The 20,567-nt window shown below is 42.1% G+C and overlaps 1 protein-coding gene across 1 annotated transcript; it reads left to right on the top strand.

Annotated features, from left to right (window-relative positions):
• Positions 1–1,981: 1,981 nt before the first annotated feature.
• On the top strand, positions 1,982–18,966 carry LOC307247127 (cadherin-11-like; the record flags this gene model as incomplete). Its single annotated transcript, XM_080023193.1, has 18 exons — positions 1,982–2,077; positions 3,265–3,363; positions 4,903–4,942; positions 6,153–6,226; positions 8,123–8,335; positions 8,887–9,154; positions 9,556–9,678; positions 10,340–10,507; positions 10,912–11,093; positions 11,470–11,577; positions 11,671–11,813; positions 11,914–12,047; positions 12,734–12,843; positions 13,167–13,263; positions 15,573–15,712; positions 17,010–17,085; positions 18,138–18,279; positions 18,927–18,966. 18 exons carry the CDS (start codon positions 1,982–1,984, stop codon positions 18,964–18,966), a joined length of 2,253 nt encoding a protein of 750 aa, XP_079879319.1.
• Between the last annotated feature and the right edge of the window lie 1,601 nt (positions 18,967–20,567).

Here is a 20,567-nt window from a genome sequence, read left to right on the forward strand (position 1 = left end):
AGCTTACCTTTACTGGGATTCCATTAAGAAAACCCAGTCAAACTCACCAAACAATATTTAACCATGACAAAGCATCAGCTTGATAAGTCCATCATGAGGTTCCTGCATTGTTCTTAGCACAATCATTATGTTTACTTAATTCTCGAACTACTTAATATCCCTCCTTTTTGACAAATGGTACTTAGCATATGTCAAACAAGCAAAACAATGAAAAACTAGCAGGAGAGATTTGGCTCAGTACATACAGTACCATGTGGCTCTGCCACCACAATAATTCCGTGCAGGATGCCTTTGGAAAGGAAAAGACAAGGTTAGTGAGGAAACCTGTCTTTTCATCCGTGGAGGAGGAGACAACAATCATTATAAGACAGAGCAATATTGGGTACGGCGGCCTTGTTGGCTGCATTGGCTCCAACATTTCCTCAAGAGATGGGGTCAAGTACATTAACGTAAACAACACAAATAGGAAGATCAAAATGGGGATCAGGGCGGGGCGGAGCCACAACGGCTGTCGCTGTCAAGCAGTCATGTAAATCTCCATAAGAGGGAGGAAGAGAAGTTGGAGTGAGCAAAGTGAAAGTTGCACAGGTTGATGATGGAGAGGTGCTGCCTGAGAGAAATGAGCCGGTTTGCTTTGTAGCAAGATAAAAGCTAAGGCATGTCATCAACCCAATAACTCCAGCATCTGGTTTCCGAGCATAGTATGCACCAAGACGTTGTTCATCTCCATAAGATTGCAACAAAAACAGCCAACATAAAACCACCTCCCGTATCCACAGATAAAGTAATTCTACATAAGGCTTGTTTGAAAAGCAACAAAACATTCTCCATTCTACTGGTTAGGCAAGAATTGCCCCATTCCACTTTCCAAAAACAACAATAACCACAACTGCCGAGAACTCAGTGTTACTCAGTGTTATAGTTAGCAAAAATCCCTGTTGCATTTTCTCAGGGACTGAAGCTGAGAGAAAACAGGGAGGATGAATGTAGCATCTAAATCGAGATCAACTGAGGCATCTGGAGGAGAAGGGTCTATTGTGGGATCGGGGCCATTCTTTTCTCTCAACCCTGCCCTGGGACACCGTCATTGTTGATGGCGTCCTTGGTATCTGCCACGCCCACCTCTTCCCCTTCCTTGTGGAAAGCGAACAGACACTTCTTCCTCGTTCCAGTCGCCCTTCTCTTCTTCCTCGTCTCTGTTGAGTCTGGAACGGGAGGAACAGGCATAATGTCCACGTTCGTTGCAGTAGTGGCAGATGAACGTATCCTGGTCCTCTTCGGCCTGGTGCATTCTCTCGTCTGCCTGGTCGTCCTGGTCTTCTTCCGCCACCTCGTTGGTTCCTCTCCTAGAAAGACATTTGAGCCATTTGCAAGCCGTCAGCAGTCACAACACGACATCAATGTTTTACTGCTTTTTGTTTATTATAGTGGGATACAGCATGTATCACGTTGCGTTTAAACTTGGCGAGTCCAACACCCTCGTACCCTATGCAGGTGGTGCAGGCCATCCTTTTGATTTCTGGCTGAAGACCTTCAACAAGAGCACTCTTTAGCTGTTGCTCATATGGGCTATCGACATCTCAACGCACAAGGCGTTGGAATCACTCGTCCAGGCTTTCATCTTCTTTCTGTTTACAAGCTCTTATCTTATCCCACCTCATGATAGAGGCTGGGTTACCATAATTCGTCCTAGTACTAGTTCAAGTTGAAGCTTATATGGAGACCCAACAGCGGCATCATAAACCGCAGTGTCTTCCCATCCCGCATTAACGTCTTGCCATCCTAATCCTAAACCGTTCATGAAGATTTGTTGTAACTCATATGATGTTGGACGGTGCTGTTGTACTAACCGTTGGATGGCAGTGGTGTATCCTTCTCCGTTTCCAGCAGATCTCCGATCACCAGGGTAATTTCTTGTATCTTCCATGGCCGACAGACTAGGACTGGATTACCACCCGCCTGGGGGTTAGGACATTCCACCATGGGGAGAACCAGCTCTGTCTTTTCCATCAGGTTAGAGGGAATCATTGGGCAATGGAATATCGGTCCTAATTGGATTCTGGTGCGGTGGCAACAGGTGAGAAGAGTTCTCCGCCCTTCCCTCCATGTTCTGGTTAGAAGTCCTGGGGAGAAGATGAACAAGGACCGGGGGAAGACAGATTAGATGAAGCGGACGTACAGGCCTCGGAGGAGCAAGACTGTAGCTCAATCACAGATGGAAGAGTGGGGGTTCTCAAGAAGGGTGGGGGTTGTTGGAATTTGAGCCTGTGGTTGTAAAAAGGGTGGTGGGTGATCCAAGAGCGGATCAATTCTGTGTGGCCCCGGAACATTTACCATCTGATGAGTGGTATCAGCTCGTTTCTGCTTTGTCTCCCTATTTTGTGCTTCTTTTACCCATGCATGATACGCTTTCCAATCTGCTTCTCCAATTCTATTCTTCTTTCCCTTCTCATAACATTCCAGTTTCTCAATTGTCGTAGTTGGTTTAAACTAAAACTGCTGTTAGTTGGAAAACCCAGTTGCATAACTGAAATTGTTGTACTGTGTCACTGCCATGTTTGTCGACCATACTTTTCGCCAGACCGGTCCATTCTGTCCTCTGGAGTGGTTTTCGTACAGAACGCTCCCATTTCAGCTGCGGTTGGATCCGGAAAGATAGAGAGAAAAACAGAAAAAAAGTTATTACCACTCATACAGATTTGCCTCTTTTAGTTATTCACAAATTAATTTGAAAACTTGCAGTATCCTTTCCAGCGATCCCACCAGATATTTAGGTTATAACACTACTGTTTCATCAGGGACTCATGTGTGTGCTACTTTAACATGTTATTTACAACATTCATACCACGCTTATCTGGCGTTTATTGACACACACACACACACACACACACACACACACACTACGCATATCTGGCGTTTATTGACACACACACACACACACACACACACACTACGCTTATCTGGCGTTTATGCATTTGCTTGTTTCATTGAGACTTTTATCAGCCAGGGAGCTAGCATATCCCAAGACGCTAATAAAATTGCTCCGAACTCATCTCATTCAAACGTGCTCCAGAGTGATCCATCGGCCACACGCCCCAGACACTAATTGGATCACACAGGATTCATGTGAAAGTCTATTACTGCAAATTAAGTAAATACATAAGACAGAGAAAAAGCAAACAAACACAAACCCCTATTGGAGTACCTGGCAAAAATGAACAAAAGATTGGAAGAACAGTGAGTTATATTCTTTCTTATCTCAAGACTCCTCTGGACCAGCTCCAGGACCTGGTGGAGCTGAAGGACCAGCTGGAAGACGTCCAGAGACGAGTGGAAGAGCAGATGCATGCTGGGATACCTCCGGTAAGACACACCTACACAACAAGCAGAGCTGGAATGGGCTCTTTAAACTGGTTTAATAGATGGATAGATGGATCCATCCACCCCTTTCTCTCCGGCGGAAAACTGGTGTCACCACAGCGCCACATGAACAAATTGAGAATAATTATTAAGCAATACAAAAAGAATTGGCAGTACACAGTGATCCCAAAATGAACTCAAACAAACAACATACAATAAACCTAAATATGATTTTTGTTATTATTATTTATTAATTAATATATAAATTCACAATTAAATTGCTGATTGTTGATCAAATATACATTTAAGTTACAAGGTTGTGATCATGCCCCAGGACAAATGTGTCATTGTGAATAGACGGCTGCACTGAGTATATGTCCAGTAAACTCCTAGAGATTCACGATGATGGCATGTATCACAGTATATTCTTTTTAATCATTTTAAAAACAACACAGATAAATGTACAAGGCGAATAACTATGACCTGAATTTAACTTTTGGGTTGTTATTAAGGTTATTATGTTCTTAGGTAATTCGTAAAATAATTACTCTGACTTTTTTTTTTTTTTCTTGCTAAAAGTATCTGAAACACGACAGCAGTACACGGAGACATGGTTGAGGTCTCTTTAGAACCGGGACGCTTCAGACGTCTTTGAGTTGTCATTTGAGTTTGATCAATATCGATCTACATTTGGATCAGAAATGAGGGAAAATCCAGACAGTACCGCTCTGATGACGACACAACATTCTGAAAATCCACATTCACAGTGTGTGTGTGTGTGTGTGTGTGTGTGTGTGTGTGTGTAAGGTGCTGTGTGTGTGTGTGTGTGTGTGTGTGTGTGTGTGTGTGTGTGTGTGTGTGTGTGTGTGTGTGTGTAAGGTGCTGTGTGTGTGTGTGTGTGTGTGTAAGGTGCTGTGTGTGTGTGTGTGTGTGTGTGTGTGTGTGTGTGTGTGTGTGTGTGTGTGTGTGTGTGTGTGTGTGTGTGTGTGTGTGTGTGTGTGTGTGTGTAAGGTGATGGGTGTGTGTGTGTAAGGTGCTTTGTGTGTGTGTGTGTGTAAGGTGATTGGTGTGTGTGTGTAAGGTGATGGGTTTGTGTGTAAGGTGCTTTGTGTGTGTGTGTGTAAGGTGATTGGTGTGTGTGTGTTAGGTGATGGGTGTGTGTGTAAGGTGCAACGCTGCTGGTAACTTCACCTTTACATCCTCTAATCTCCTCTTATGGTGTAAATATCACTCAACTTTGATTGCAATAATTGGGGGGTATAACAGAACAGAATCTTTTGTTGGGGGGCCGGGGGGCTGAGTGTCTCCCCGTTATGCATGGATGAAAATAAACACATTAAATACATCTACAATGAAAGAGTATTAGGGTCTCGCAAAAAAAAGTACCAGGTATAAACTGGGATGGCCGCGGTGCGTCTCGCTCTGCTCACCGGGGTGGAATTATATATGTATTATATATGTGGTATTATATATATATATAAAAGCATCTTTATCTTTATCTTATCTTATCTTATTCACCAATTTCTGCCTTTTGTGCATCAGCTTATGGTGAAAATGTCTATTTATGTAAAGAGAAACAAAGGTAAAACTAACTGTTTAAAAAAAAAGGAACATGATTAAAAAACAAGTTTGCGTAGTACAATATGTCAAGGTCGCACTGGCTCCCAGGAATAGAATGGAAAGTTTAATTTTACCACATTATGTTCGATCAAGTCCAGTGATTCTACCCCCCCCCCAACCTCCTCCACCTCCTCCTCCATCTCCTCCTCTTCCGTGTTAGTGAGGCTGTTCTAAAAGGTTAGAGAGGGAGAGCGAGAGAGAGAGTAACACAGGCCAAACCCAGAGTAACCCGCTTTGTTCATGTGAAATCAGTCTTTAGTGGTTGTTTGCAGATCATTACATCGAGGTCTTCAGGTCATTTGGTAAGTTGTCTTCTCCTCTAACCGCAGAGTGCTGTGTGTGTGTTACACAATATATTGTTATAATATGGTGATGTCTGGGATTTTGGAAATCCTGATATGGTTAAATGTTGTCTTTAAAGAGTGCACTGTTCAGAGTCCAAACCAAACCCAGGCTTGACTTTAGTTCTGCATCATAAGTTCCACACTGTGATAATGTCGTGAAAGTGGAAAAAATACATATGAATGTCTGGGATTTTACTGAAGAAAAGTAATGAACGCGAAGTACATACATACATACAAATATATACTTTATATACCGTATATACAGTATATATACACCATATATACAGTGTATACATATGTGTGTGTATATATACACTGTATATACTGTATATATATACTGTGTATATACTGTATATATTCCGTATATACTGTGTATATATATACTGTATATATATATATATATATGTGTGCTCACAACCACACAACAACTGTGTCTGTTGTGTGGTTGTGACATTTTGTGTACGGTGCTATTACTGTCGTCTCCGTTATGTGTGTTGGATCTGTGTACTGTATATACAGTAGATAGACATGTTGCTTGCCTAGCTTTCCTGGTAGAATGTGTGTTGCCAGCTTCACACAATGAAGATGATACATGTATATTCAATAATTTATGTATATATTTTTTTACGTGTGTGTGTGTGTGTGTGTGTGTGTGTGTGTGTGTGTTAATATACAGAATATTACATTATTTTCTTTTTGACACCAACACTAGTGACTGGCTGGTTGATGAAGGAGCTGCGTTCTCCGTGGAATAAACCATTTTGGGTCCCAGAATAAGCTCTTTATGAAAATAATCTCTTTAAAAATCAACTAGATTCCCCCCCTCAGTTTTAAGTTTCATGGACACCTATCACAGAGTTTCCCAACCACCGGGCTGCGGACTGATGCCGGGCCACGGGGCTGTGAGAAGGCGGACGGGAATTTTTGCAGTAGTGTTGTTATGACGTCATCAGTGCCAAACTCTGCGAGTGCAAATGAGATCCATCTAAAATTGTGGCACTTTTGGCTTTCCATAAATGTTCACTCTATCTCCTCCCTCCAAAACCTCTACTTTTATCTGTGTTTAAATGTTTTGTGCTTTTATGGTCACTTTGTTTAATTCTTGCTTTGTCTTAATGTTTGTGATTTATTTTGCCTTCGTGCTGTTTCCAATCTGCTGCTGAACACCTGCATTGATGAATAATGTTGTTCCTATTCCAAAAATTGGAATCAGCATTTCTAATTGAATGGAACCTTTTTATGGAGGCTTTTGTCATTTGATTTGGATTGTCCATCATTAATCCATGTATCCTCCTCCCTCTTTTTTGAAGTCGATCCATCGGAATGTTGCTCAAGGGTTCGTGGGTAGTGGCTTCATTGGTCATATCTGCTGTGTCAGCAAACAATGATTTATCTATATCATTGATATATACTCTAGAGTCTATATTATATTGATATGTACCATGGCCGTTATTTTATTTTCAAGCCTTTCAACAGCAATTTTCTTTACATATTTATTTGGTGTTTATATCAGTGTAATTATCTGCTTTTCCTTCATCTCAATCATTTCTTTGACAATTTCTAGTCCACTAAATTATATTTATAATTGTGACGGGGCTACTGTCATTGTTTTTCACTTTTATTGCTCATCACAGTGATGAAAGTTGGCATTTGGTGTCTTGTGTGGCGATAATGACGTATTTACAGAAGCTTACGAAGAGAAGTGAAGTTATGTAATTTTAGTGGTGACGCCTTCCAAAAAGAGTTGGCGTCTTTCTGTGACTAATTACAATTTCCGGGTTTTATTTTTTAGATGCATTCCTAGTACATGAACGCATCACTCATACCCACATTTGGGGTGGACTTCACTCAAAATGGTCACAAGTTTCTATGGATTAATGTATTTTTGATGAGTTTTTTGACGGGTTACGATTCCATGAAACAGGAAACAGCTTGACATTTTTACTTGATTATTTACAATTTGAAACTTTAACCACGACACGTCTGTGACGTCCTGGTTCTAACGACACCTCGACCGTGTTTGTAGCTCTAGCGGTCGTCCTGCTCCTGACTTTTACCCCAAGGGAAATCAGAGAATAATACAAATCTGATGCAGCCTTCATAATAATGCTAATAATAATAATAATAATAATAATAATAATAATAATAATTAAAAAAAATCATTATTATTAGTATTATTATTAGTATTATTATTATTATTGTTATTATTATTATTATTATTATTATTAATAATAATAAATTATTATTATTATTTTTATTATTTTTATTATTTTTATTATTATTTATATCAATAATAATAATAATTATAGAAGCCACCTCCTTTGTCACTGTCATCATCTGAAAATACATTTTGTGTAAAACTGTATATAATATTATTTGTTCTTTCATTATTCCATTTTCCATTAAAGTTATTCGTAAATAGCTTTTATATTCCAGCTTGAATTGAGTTGATATGAAACAAATTCAGTGGGGCACAAGTGGCGCTCAAGCACTTATAGAACAATTACCCACAGTGCATTTCATCAACACAGAGAGTCTCTGGATGTTTCCTTTTTGCCAAAAAAACAAGAAAATGAAAGAAACCGTTGGTTTCGAATAGAATAGAATATGCTAATGATGATAGGTTAATGATTGATTTTGAGAAGAACTGGACGTTGGGGAGTGAGGGACATGCTGTGCCTGCCTCCATAATAACAACAACAGAATAGAATAGAGTGATAAACTGACGCTATTCTAAAATGTTTCCAAAGTTTCAGTTAAAACTCTCCCTCCTTCTTTCTCTCCCTCTCTCATCCTAGATGATGGCTGGACTGCAGACATGGACGATGGGGCTGATGGTCCTGGCCTTAACCCTCGTTCTAACACGAGAGGAGACAGCTTCCTCTGGTTCCTCTGACGTTGTGAGGAAGGAATCTCACCCCGACCTCTTGAGGGAGGAGAGGGGTATCTACCAGCAAACGCTCTACATGTACGAGGGGAGGGTTGATACCAGCCCCTACGTGATAGGATGGGTAGGTCCTGTTTTTTCACTGATTCCGAGTGCTACACTTTAGCTTCCATCTGATACAGAGCACTGATCCATTCCACTCAACAGTATAGACATGAGGGTTGTTACAACACCATGATTTGTGATATATAATCCATATTTACATATTTCATTCATCCATCCATTCATTCATTCATCCATCCATTGATTGATCCATCCATTCATGCATTCATTCATTCATTCATCCATTCATTCATTCATAACCTTTATGTAGATATTTGGAGGTACATATGTCTCTTGGTGTAGGGTCTTTGTTGTTGAGCTTGTTAAACTAGTATCAGTTCATCCCTCGTCCCAGTAGTTCACTGACCTTTATCCTTGAGATTCTGGAGATTCCTTTACTCAGATTTTATTGTTGAAATGGGGTTTGTGAAATGTGACCCAACCCATCATTTATGGTAAATGATGGGTTGTGAAGGTTTGATCTAAATACTAAAATATTTTTATAGAATTGAAAATATAATTCAATAATAGAAAAGAAAAGTAGTGAAACAATTTATTTTTATTTTTGTACAGATCGGGTCATTCCAGAAGGTGAAGAGATATCACCTTGAAGGTGAGGGTGTGAACTCCATCTTCACTGTGGACGATGAAGGACGTTTGTTTGTCAACAAGACTCTGAACCAAAAGGAGAAGATGTTCTACCTCCTGAAGGCTCTGATGTATGACGGGGATAACACGCTGGTGGACTCTATACTGTTAGATGTCGAGGTGTGCTCCAGCGGCAGCGTCCCCGTCTTCCCAACAACATACAGTGGATCCATCAAGGAGAGGTCTAGAATTGGTGAGCATGCTGTTAAGCAGCAACGCTGCTGGGTCGCTCATTTGTCCTATTCCACATAAAGGCTCAAAGTCCAACAAAAGCCAATTGAATGTAACCATGAAGCATTTCTCCTACAACAGTTAAACTCATAGTCACCTCCGTGTGAGGTGTTAAAGCTCTGAAATGTGTTTACATTCATAACAGAATATGGAGGCCATTCATCATCTTGAATTATAGGAAAGTTTCCTTTAAAGATTCTGTTGTTTCCCCTTCATTTCCAACGATGCAATTAAATACAGATCTTTTCTTGCTGAGATGTTTTTCCTGTTTCCTCTTGAGTGGAGTTTTCCACAGTGTCTTGTCCACATTCACGTGGAGCGCTCCTGTGACTGAATTCTTACTGTTTAATTCTCCTAAAACAGGAACTGAAGTGGTTGCAGTGACAGCGACAGATGCTGACGACCCTAAACAACCTCAGGGAAAACTAAAGTACTCTCTGAGGCCAGAGGGAGAGCTCTCTGCCTTTGAAATCAACAGCTATACAGGTAGGCTGCCAGGCTGTTTTCATAATGACAATAAATATTCTTTATATGTTTGAACATTCTAAATCTTATAAAACTCCCCAAAAGAAGATGAAAATAGATTTAGAAAATAAGAAAGGAGGAATATTTTACCTGCTCACTGTAACTACCACATTTTGTAGACAAACACACACACACACACACACACACACACACACACACACACATGCACGCACGCACACACCACCACCACCACCACCACCCCAGTGGAGACAGCATCTGATGGATGATGTGGGTGGGGAGTGAGTGGGTGGGTGTGGTCAATGATCTATTAAAATAAAATCACATATATATGTGAATTTAATGGAAGTCCATGTATGAAAGTATGTTTATATATGTGACAAATAAACCTCTTGAATCTTGAATCTTGAATCTTCTATATGTTCATCTTTTGGTTTCAAGGCTTTATAATGATAGGAGAGTGGGTCGCAAATTTTTCTGTGTTTTGCTCTTTTCAATATGAATGATTAGTGGGTATGGGCCTAATTCTTCCCTGCATGTGTTGTTTGGGGTTTTCCTCTGGACATGGAGGATGCTCTTACAGAATTCTGCATGCAGTGTTTCTATTTGGTGTTCGTCCCATTTTACAAAATCTGGGTTTGAAAGAGTCTCTCTCTCTCTCCAGGTGTAGTCACATCCAGGTCTGATTCCCTGGACCGTGAAACCAGGAGCCAGTATGTGCTGGTGGTCCAGGCCCAGGACCTGGATGGCTACCCCACAGGCCACACGGCCACCACCTCTGTCACCATCACCATCATTGACATCAAAGACAACATCGCCTCCTTCACCAGACGTAAGGACTAGAGTACAAACTAAACATGACTTCATGGAATTCAATAAAGACCATTTGAGAAGTGGAGTCAGGACCGTCCAGGGACAGTATTAATGATATTGGAACTGAAGTGTTTATGCTGCACTTTCTATTTCTATTTTAACAGCAACGTATTGTTTTGAGTGATGTTTGCATGTAGAAGAATACATCCTTTTAGGGTACGATAAATTACACTATAAGCTTATTTAATGATGCTTATTCTTATTTATATAATGTTAAACACATTAATATATGTGACAACTATAAGGCGTTTAAATGGAAACTCTACATCACACTCAATGTCTTTGTGGATGGAAAATGCATTCTGTGTTTAGAACAGCAGTGGAAGTCGCAGATTTCACACCTCCTCTGTTCCCGATCCACAGGGACGTACGAATTTCAGGTCCCAGAAGACCAGAAGCTGAATGAGACCATAGGTACTCTGACGCTGGAGGACAGAGACGAGATCCAGAACAAAGACCCCGTCTTCACCATCACGCCGCCCTTTGACAACATGTTTCAAGTCAAACTCAGCCCAGTCAAAGATGGGGACCTCATGCTCAGACAGGTGAGGTCAGCGGCAGGGAAACTCAAAGCCATGAGGGCTGTCTTTGGATAGGGATGAAAGAATGACATCAAGATGAAACCAACACATTTGTTTAAATATAAGCAGCAACATCCACCTGTAGGAACTCTTTCTTCAAACCTTCTTCACCTGCTGGTATCTCCCACACAACCAGTCCATTGGGCATCCTGGATTTCTATTGGTCCATTGGAATAGTGAGGTTGCTGATAATGTACAAGTGTTTGTAAAACTCGTCAAAGGCTTTATAAGCCTATCAGCTTCAGTTTAGCATTAAAAATTGATGGAATAACATCCAAGTGTTGCTGTTTTTTTTGAGGGTTACAGTCATCAATTTATAATCCCCACCCTCCCACTCAAGGTCCTGGACTATGAGACAAGGAGCAGCTACAGTTTCACTGTGCATGTGTGGGAGAACAACCTGGAGACCCCTGCTGATAATGCAGACAGTGCCATCACCAGCGCCCAGGTGAGCTGTCACAGCAATACAGACACATGTAAAGTCATATATGATATTACAAACAAAATGTTTCAGTGGTATTGAACTGACTAAATTTGACAGGTGAATGTCAAGGTAATAGATGTGGACGAGCCCCCGATGTTTACCAGGCCTATCTACAAGTTTAGCGTGATGGAGGAAACCATGGTAACCAACATAGGGGCCGTGAGCGCCAGAGATCCTGACAAGGCCAGCAAGAGCATAACGTACGACACACATTATATAGTATTTATATATAAATAAATTCTACACTTAAATTATAGAGAGAAAATTCTTAATTAGTTGTAATCCCTCCTCCTCCTCTAGGTATTCAATAGAAGACAAGGACTGTCCGATTGGAGTAGACCCCAGCACAGGTCAGCTGTTCACTCTGAGGAAGCTGGACAGAAAGCTGGAGGCCACACACATCTTCCAAGTCAGAGCTCAGGAGGAGCCAGGCGGTATGACACACACACACACACACACACACACACACACACACACACACACACACACACACACACACACACAAAATCACAGCAACAGAAATAATCCTAATAATGATATAGCTGCAGGCAGCAATACACAGGGTCCAGTTTACTTCATTTAGGTACTGTATGTATTACAATTTTCCCGGTTCTGTGAAATGAGCACAAGTTACAAAAAGCAGCTGTCTGCTTGTTGTCAATAAATCACTGTTTGTCATTGGTATAACTCACCGTGATGCTTGTGGTAATACAACTCTACTCTCAGAGGCTGATATATGATGTCTCAGCGTCAGTTACTTAGACTGTGATAGGAGGTCTGTACGGTGCTGTAATGGGGTCCACTCTGTTCTCCCCTCGCTGTGGGCCGGCCGCTGTCCAGGGCCATGGGACTTGGTCAGGTTGCACGCGGGTTGGGTCGTGTATTTGTAGCTATTCCAATTCGCGGAGGCTCTGTAAAACAAGTCTTTCTAATGACACAAATTACAAAATTGCCAATTCTTCAATTTTAAATACGGAACTTTTCTGTAAAGGAGGCCAATGTGGGAATGACCACCTACTGCCTTGGACGGATGTTTTTTTATCCAGCCATGTTACAGATTCCATGTGGGAAAGGGGCTTTAGGTTGTGTGACAATCCATGTGCTCGTTCCTCCTCTTCAGGGTTGGAGTCCTCTGTCAAGGTAAACATTCTGGTTCAGGGTGTCAATGCTCATGCACCAGAACTCGTTTGGGATGAGGTCTTTGTCTGTGAGAAGGACACGGCAGGAACGGTAAGATATGCAGGTTCTAACTAACCAAGAGGCCTGGCTAGTCAGGTGTTGCTGTGTTTTCTTACAGTATTGTGTCTTGCATTTTGTCCCTACCTGGTTTTTAAACCTTTCATTTTACATCACTGCTCTCACATGGCAGCATGGCAGCATGTTCAGGTACAGTAACTTGGATCATAGTGGAGTAAATGGAGGTTGCCTGATTTTGACTTCCTAGAAAATGTAGATACATAGATAGATGCTTTTTTTAAAGTGAAAGCGCAAATGTGATCAAGTCAATGAAATAAAACTATTGAACTGAAACTGAGTCTTTCTCTGCTTCTCAGGTAATCGGAATGTTAAACGCCACTGACACAGATGACCAGATTCCATTCTTTAGTTTCTCCCTCGTTCACCCTTCAACCACCTTCTCCATCACAACCAGTAAGTCCCTGTGGCGGTTGGACAAATAGTTTATTCATCTTTTGTTTTCCTTAAACACTGTAGTGAAAGAAATAAAGAAAGAAAGAGGAAGAACAACGTTATGAATGACATAAAATCTACTGTTAATTAACCATCTCTTTGGAAAAAAAATAGTCTTATAACAAGTAAGCAGTTTCCAAATCTCAAATGATGACTTGGACAACATCCAATCTGGATTTTGGCCACAACACAGCACTGAGACAGCTCTTATTAAGGTTCTTTATCACATTCGTCTAAATCAGAAGTGTCTAAACCTTTTCCACAAGGGCCAGATCGGGAAATATGAAACCACCTGGGGGCCGCACTAAAAATATATCTATATTTTGAATTAAAATACATCTATAATATAAGATATATTTAATCATCATCAATCAAACCTCTCGCTGGGATACTTTGGCAACAATTCATCCCAGTAATCACATCTTGTTAAATCAGTACATTTTTATATATTTTTGACATTTTTGCCTTTATTTGACAGCACAGTGCGGATTAACAGAAGAAGGGACAATGTGTGTTTCTATGTGTACATTATAAATAAGCATGATTTTATGCTGAACGTGTGTGTCCTCGTCTGTGTGTGTACGTTCCATAGTGACATCATACAGATTGAGTGCTGCCATCGTGTGGACAAAATAAGAATCGCTGCCTTTAAAAATAATAACAGATTGAAGCCAGTCTTGAATTGGTTCAAGTCTTATTTACAAGACAGGGACCATCTCGTCTCCCTTGGTAACTATGTGTCCAAATGAACCAACATCATGTATGGAGTTCCCAACGGTTCAATCCTTGGGCCATTTCTATTCAACCTTTACATGCGGCCATTAACCCACTGGGGTGGGGGTAGGGGGGTTGAGCAGCCACACCTATCTTGGGTCTAGGTAATGAGGTGAAGGATCAGTGTGGCTGTTCAACTGTTACTCGTTAGAGTAATCAACGAGCATCAGGTTAAATCCCCTTTCCCCACACACACAGGAGAGGAACCTTTATCATGACATGTCCATCTGCTCCAGGCTTGTTCCATGTTGTTCACTCGCTACAATAAACTGGTGTGTTTATGAGGAGGGCCCTGAAAACCCCACTCTGGTGGCAAGTGGGAGGCAAAACTGCCACTGTGCCACGGTGGAACAAGCCCGGAGCAGATGGACAACATGTCATAAGAGCTTCTCTCCTGTGTGTGTGGGGATCCTAAACCCTTATTACCTAGAGCCAAGACATGTGTGGCTGCTCAAACCACACCTCCCCCACACCACACCCAACTTCCTCCAGTTACACTGAGGAAACTTACATCTACATAGCTCTGTCACTGAGTGGCCGAGAAGACCCAAAATACATCTCTGATTTGCTCTTGCAATATGAACCCTTCAGACCTTCAGGTCATCTCGTCGTCTCACTTTACCCCGAGTAACGACAAGACAAAACAAAAGAGATGCAGCATTAAGTTATTATGCCACAATTTGTTGGAACAAACTTCTTGAAGATCACTTCTCTTACTACTTTTAAATCCAGGCTCGAAACGTTTTAATATTTGCTACTGCTAATCAACAAATATTCATGGTGCTTGATTTAAACTTCATCAATTTGCACTTTTTTCATATAATGCTTTTTACATTTTATGTAAAGTACTTAAAGTGTAAAGTGCCCTTGTTTATAAAATTGCTATGTAAAGTTAATTTTTGAACTTGTTTCCACAAAGTTAAATAGATTTCCTATTTCTAATTCCTTTGGAGGTTATTGTGCATACAGATAATTCAGATATTGTGTAGAGAAGGTCGTCCCCTGGTCTTCCAAGGAAACTTCTGTTGGGAGGAGATCTGACTAATTACACTATTATCATCCAAACCATCCAATTAGCTCCAGTAGCCTATGTCCTCTGAAGTTCTTCCTCTATTCTGTTATATTGTGTAATTATAATGGGAGCGAGGCAGGTGAAGGAGATGAGAACTAGTGTGTTTAGAAATGGACTGCATAGAAGCTGGTTACGACGGTGGCTTTCACAGCTGAGTTGTGCAGAATTCTATCTCTGTCACTAGTGAGCAGGTACGACATGTCCTTCAAGTCAAGCACCTGCCTGTTGATACCTCCCTTGTACCTATGGCAGGGACCAAGTCCAAAATATCTGAGGACCAGAATGACACCCAGAATTGGGGGATACAGGTTGTCAACATGGTTTAGAAAGGAGGGAACATCAGCAAAGCCTCTGACTGAAAAACAGTGTCTCACAGTGTTCATGCTTCTGTTATGAGTGATGTTAAAATTGTGTTGTATTTCAGACAACTCAGACAACACAGCAGACATCAGATTGAAGCGCGGCCATTTCAGCCTGGATGACCCTACAGACTACATGCTGGAGGTGCGAGTTGAAGATGGAGGACGCCCCCCTATGAGCAGTGTTGTTCAAGTGCCCATCAAGGTTTGTCTGTGTGTGTGTGTGTGTGTGTGTGTGTGTGTGTGTGTGTGTGTGTGTGTGTGTGTGTGTGTGTGTGTGTGTGTGTGTGTGTGTGTGTGTGTGTGTGTGTGTGTGTGTGTGTGTGTGTGTTTCATTGCATGTGTGTGTCAGCATTTGTCTATGCAGCTTCACTCTCACACTCTGCCGGTGTTTCCCCACCTCTACAATGACACCACACACCACTATCCCTTTAACCACTAAACATGTAAGAAGCATGTATAAGTGCTTATTATTCAGGCCTAATAGTGATGCAGGCCTCACAAACGATTTGTTTGTAGGAAACAAACCACTCGGAGTTGGAAGTCACTCTGGAAAGAGTGGACGAGAGATTGAATGTTCTACTCACAACCTGAAAATAATGACTGAGGACTAAACTAATGTCCAAGACAAAAATGGCCCAGGCATTTGGCACAATTCATATTGAATGTGACTGATACTCTTTGCCTTCCACCAAAATAAATAGTTTTGACAGAATTAAATGATTGTTGTGAGAATTGCATTTACAACTCAGAAACGAAGCGATTCTTGTGACTCGTTCACCTGAAGTCCTCCCTCGCTCACCGTACGTGACACCAACTGAATAAAATGGAAAAAAGATTTGGAAAATCAGGCTCTTTTTACTGAGTGACTCATCAAGAGCCAGGTTTTAAAAAGGAGTCAAACTGTTCACCACTACGAATAATCCTCACTTTCAGAGTGAAACTTGTTCTGCTGGAGCTGGTATTCTGTCTGGAACTGATGATTTAGTACAACCTTGCAATTTTGCTGCAAAATAATAACTTCCATTGTTTATTTTGGGAATAAGTGGAATTTGAAAAATGTTCACGGTGCACCAGGTGAGCTCTCACTGGTGTGGTGTGGCACAGCGGTTAAAAAACACTGCTCTATACTATGTGTAGTAAATAAGGTGTTTTTGCTGCTTAGACCAGGGGTTGTCAAACATTTTGGAAGAAGATCAAAATGTCTTGTGACCCTGTCATTCCGACTGGACGATGTTGGATCTAACAACAGCAGAGTTAAGTACACGTACAAACCTCCGTGGAGTTGACTCCCCATGGGATTAAAATGTAATGAAATGATTGCCGTTCCTGCTGCTTTTGTGCTGATTTGTGCTGTAAAAATTATTTGTGTCATTATGTTTTTTGAAATATTGAACATTTCATGTTTGTTATGTAATGTAACTGTTTTGATCACTTGAAGCTTGTAAATTGAAATATACATTTCTATCATATTGACATTTATTTCCATGCATGCTGTGCAGAGTCAGCGCAGCAGCAGCTTTTGTATCAGCAAAGTGTTTCCTCTTCTCCTGCACTGTTGGGTAAAGCAGTGGGAGAGTGAGTTGCTATGGTGACAGGGACGCACACACGAGTCTCTTCCTCTTGGTCTGTCTCACAGAAAATGAAGCCGACTGAAGTTTTTCATTGTGCATCTACTAAATGATTTAACTGAAAATGATTTTTGAAAATGTATTTTTATTTCGGGAATAATTAGAAAAACACTTTTTCCTTATTTTTGTGCATGTTCACTTAATCATCTGGTGACCAGTCCAAAACATTTGATTTGGGGGGGACTGGTCTCATACTTTAGGTTTGTCGGTGTGATGACAAGCGAATCCACAAGGAATGTAACGTCATCTTGAAGATTGGAGTTGGTGTCATTGTGCTGATTACCGTACTGGTCTGTCTACCTGCCATACTGGGTAATCACACACACACACACACACACACACACACACACACACACACACACACACACACACACACACACACACACACACACACACACACACACACACACACACACACACACACACACACACACATTTCAGGCTGTTTGTGACATTGCACACGTCAAGGAAGTCAGAGAAGTCACACAGAACCACGTTGAAGCCTGAAGCAGTCATGGCTAAGAAAACAACTGAAAGACCTCTGCCAACAATAAACATTGGAAATATTAGAAACAACAACTATTTGAAATCGCAAGTAAATAAGATGGTGGATGTTCAGAAGATGTTCAGAAGAAACAGGAACAATCAATAATAAAAGGCTCAAAATAGTTGTTGATTTAACGCAGTAAATGTAGAAGAAGCACTAAACTCCATTTGTATGTTGCAGTGGCCATAATGCACCGAGACTATAAAGTGAAAGATCATCTCTTATGAACAATAACTCCTGAGCATTACTTTGACGGAGGCAGTAGCTTGATCCTGAATTGCTCCACCTTGAGAAAACACATTTTCACAAGCTCCACTACAAAGTCTATGAGCACATTGAGAAGAATTCAGCGTCTTTGTACCTTAGTATATCTTATAGAGTGTGAATGCATGAATGTCCAGATGAGACTGAGCGAGAAAAAATACATCTCTCCTCTCACTCTCCTGTCACAGGGATGATGGTGATGTGGAGGTGCTACCAGAAGAAGAAGTCCCTGGCCAGGATGAACCACTACGAGGAGGGTGGAATCCAGATGAGCAGGTGTCAGCTGGTGGTGGACAACCAAGAGGATGGAGGAGAGATGGACATGGACAGGTATGTGGATGAGGGAGGAAATGACCTGCTTATAGGAATGTTCAAAGTTCAAAGTGTTTTATTTGTCAAGTGTACAGTACAACACAAGGTCATTCGGTACAATGAAATTCTTGGGGCATGACAGACAACAACTACGTAGTGTGGGCATAAAAAGATAAAATAACAAGACAAAAATAAGGAAGAACAACATATATCTTTTTTTAAATAAAATAAGAGTCGAATATAAAAAATAGTAAGAGTCGATGTTACAAATACGGGAAAGAGGTCACAGTGTTTGTACATACAATTAAAATAATAAAAAATAATCCTAAAACGGAAACTAAAATAATTGGAACATTGTAGCAGTTCCAACAGAAATAGGTCAGTCTATTGCACAAGATATGGATATAAATGTAAAGTGAAGGAGTGTCGGTGGATATGTACACGTAGTAGTGGTGATGTACATTTCATTTACATAGGTGACTACAGATGTTGCAGGTTGAGAAGCCTGATGGCCTGGGGGAAAGAACTTTTCGTTAGTCCTGGTAGTCTGTGCCCGGATGCTCCAGTAACGTTTACCAGATGGCAGCAGCGTGAACAGTCTGTAGCCTGGGGGGCTGTAGTCCTTTATGATTTTCCGTGCTTTCCTAAGGCATCGTGTGCGGTAGATGCCTTAGGAGGTGCACAGGGGGAGGTGGCAACCAATGACGCGCTCCGCTGTCTTCACCACCCCCTGGAGCGCCTCTCTGCCATTCCAGGCGGTGATGCAGCCGGTGAGAATGCTCTTAATGGTGCATCAGTAGAAGCTGGTGAGAGTCCTGACAGACATGCCAAACTTCTTGAGTCTCCTCAGGAAGAATAGGCGCTTTTGGGCAGTTTTTATTGCCGCGTCCAGGAGAGACGGTGTGTCCATCCGAGGAACTTGAAGCAGGAGACGCTCTCCACTTCAGCTCCGTCGATGTGGATGAGGCCGTGCCCCCCCCCACTGTCATTTCCTGTAGTCTACGATCATCTCTTTAGTCTTGCAGACTTTGAGAGAGAGGTTGTTATCCTGGCACCATGTTGCCAAGACGCTGACCTCCTCTCTGTACGAGGACTCATCATTGTTGGAGATGAGACTTAGGATGGTGGTGTCGTCCACAAACTTCAGGATGGTGTTGGTGCTGCGCGTGGCCGCACAGTCTTGTGCTAACAGGCCGTACAGGACGGGCCTGAGTACGCAGCCCTGCGGGGCTCCGGTGCTCAGGGTCAGTGCAGATGAGGAGACGATTTCCATTCTCACAACCTGGGGTCTGCCCGTCAGGAAGTCCAGGATCCAGTTACAGAGGGAGTTGTTAAGACCCAGGATCCTGAGTTTGGGAACAAGCTTAGTGGGCACAATTGTGTTGAATGCTGAGCTGTAATCTACAAACAGCCTCCTCATGTATGTGTTGCATTTGTCCATGTGGGAGAGGGTGGTGTGCACTGCCAGGACGATGGGCGATGGGCTGCCAGGGCGTCCATAGATCTGCTCGGGTGATATGCAAATTGAAGGGGGTCCAGGGTGTCAGGAAGGGAGGAGCAGATGTGGGTTCTGACTAGCCGCTTGAAGCACTTCATGATGGTAGAGGTCAGTGCTACGGGGCGATAGTCATTCAGGCAGGTGATGTGATGTTTCTTTGGTACCGGGACAATGGTTGTCTGTTCGAAGCAGGTGGGGACTGTAGACTGGATCAGGGAGAGGTTGAATATGGAGGTGAATACCTCCGCCAGCTGGTCGGCGCACGCTCTGAGGACATGGCCTGGAATGCCATCAGGCCCTAGAGACTTCCATGGGTTTACTCTTTTAAGAGCTCTCCTCACGTCACTCGTAGATAGGAACAGAGTGCAGTCGTCCTGGTCCTCCGCTAGCCTTGCAGCTGGGATGGTGTTGCTCACCTCAAACCGTGCGTAGAAGGTGTTGAGCTTGTCAGGAAGAGAGGCGGCTGGCTGGGCATCACTCCTGTTTCTCCCTTTGTAGTCTGTGATGGTGCTCAGTCCCCACCACATGCGTCTGGGGTCGGAACTGTGGTAGTCTCACTCCAGCTTGTCCCTGTAGGCTCTTTTGGCATCTCTGATGGCTTTCCAAAGGTCATATCTGTACTTCCTCAAGGCCTCCAGGTCCCCTGAGCTATAAGCGGAGGACCGTGCTCTGAGCTTAACACGGACATCACCATTAACACAGGGCTTCTGGAAAGTCCTGACCTTGACTCTCGGGACGACGTCATCAATGCACTTGGAGATGTCGGCTGAGACAGAGTCTGTGTGCATCCATGCATCCATGTCCCCAT

This window comes from Zeus faber (assembly GCF_960531495.2).
Source record: "Zeus faber genome assembly, chromosome: 22".
NCBI classification, from domain to species: domain Eukaryota; kingdom Metazoa; phylum Chordata; class Actinopteri; order Zeiformes; family Zeidae; genus Zeus; species Zeus faber.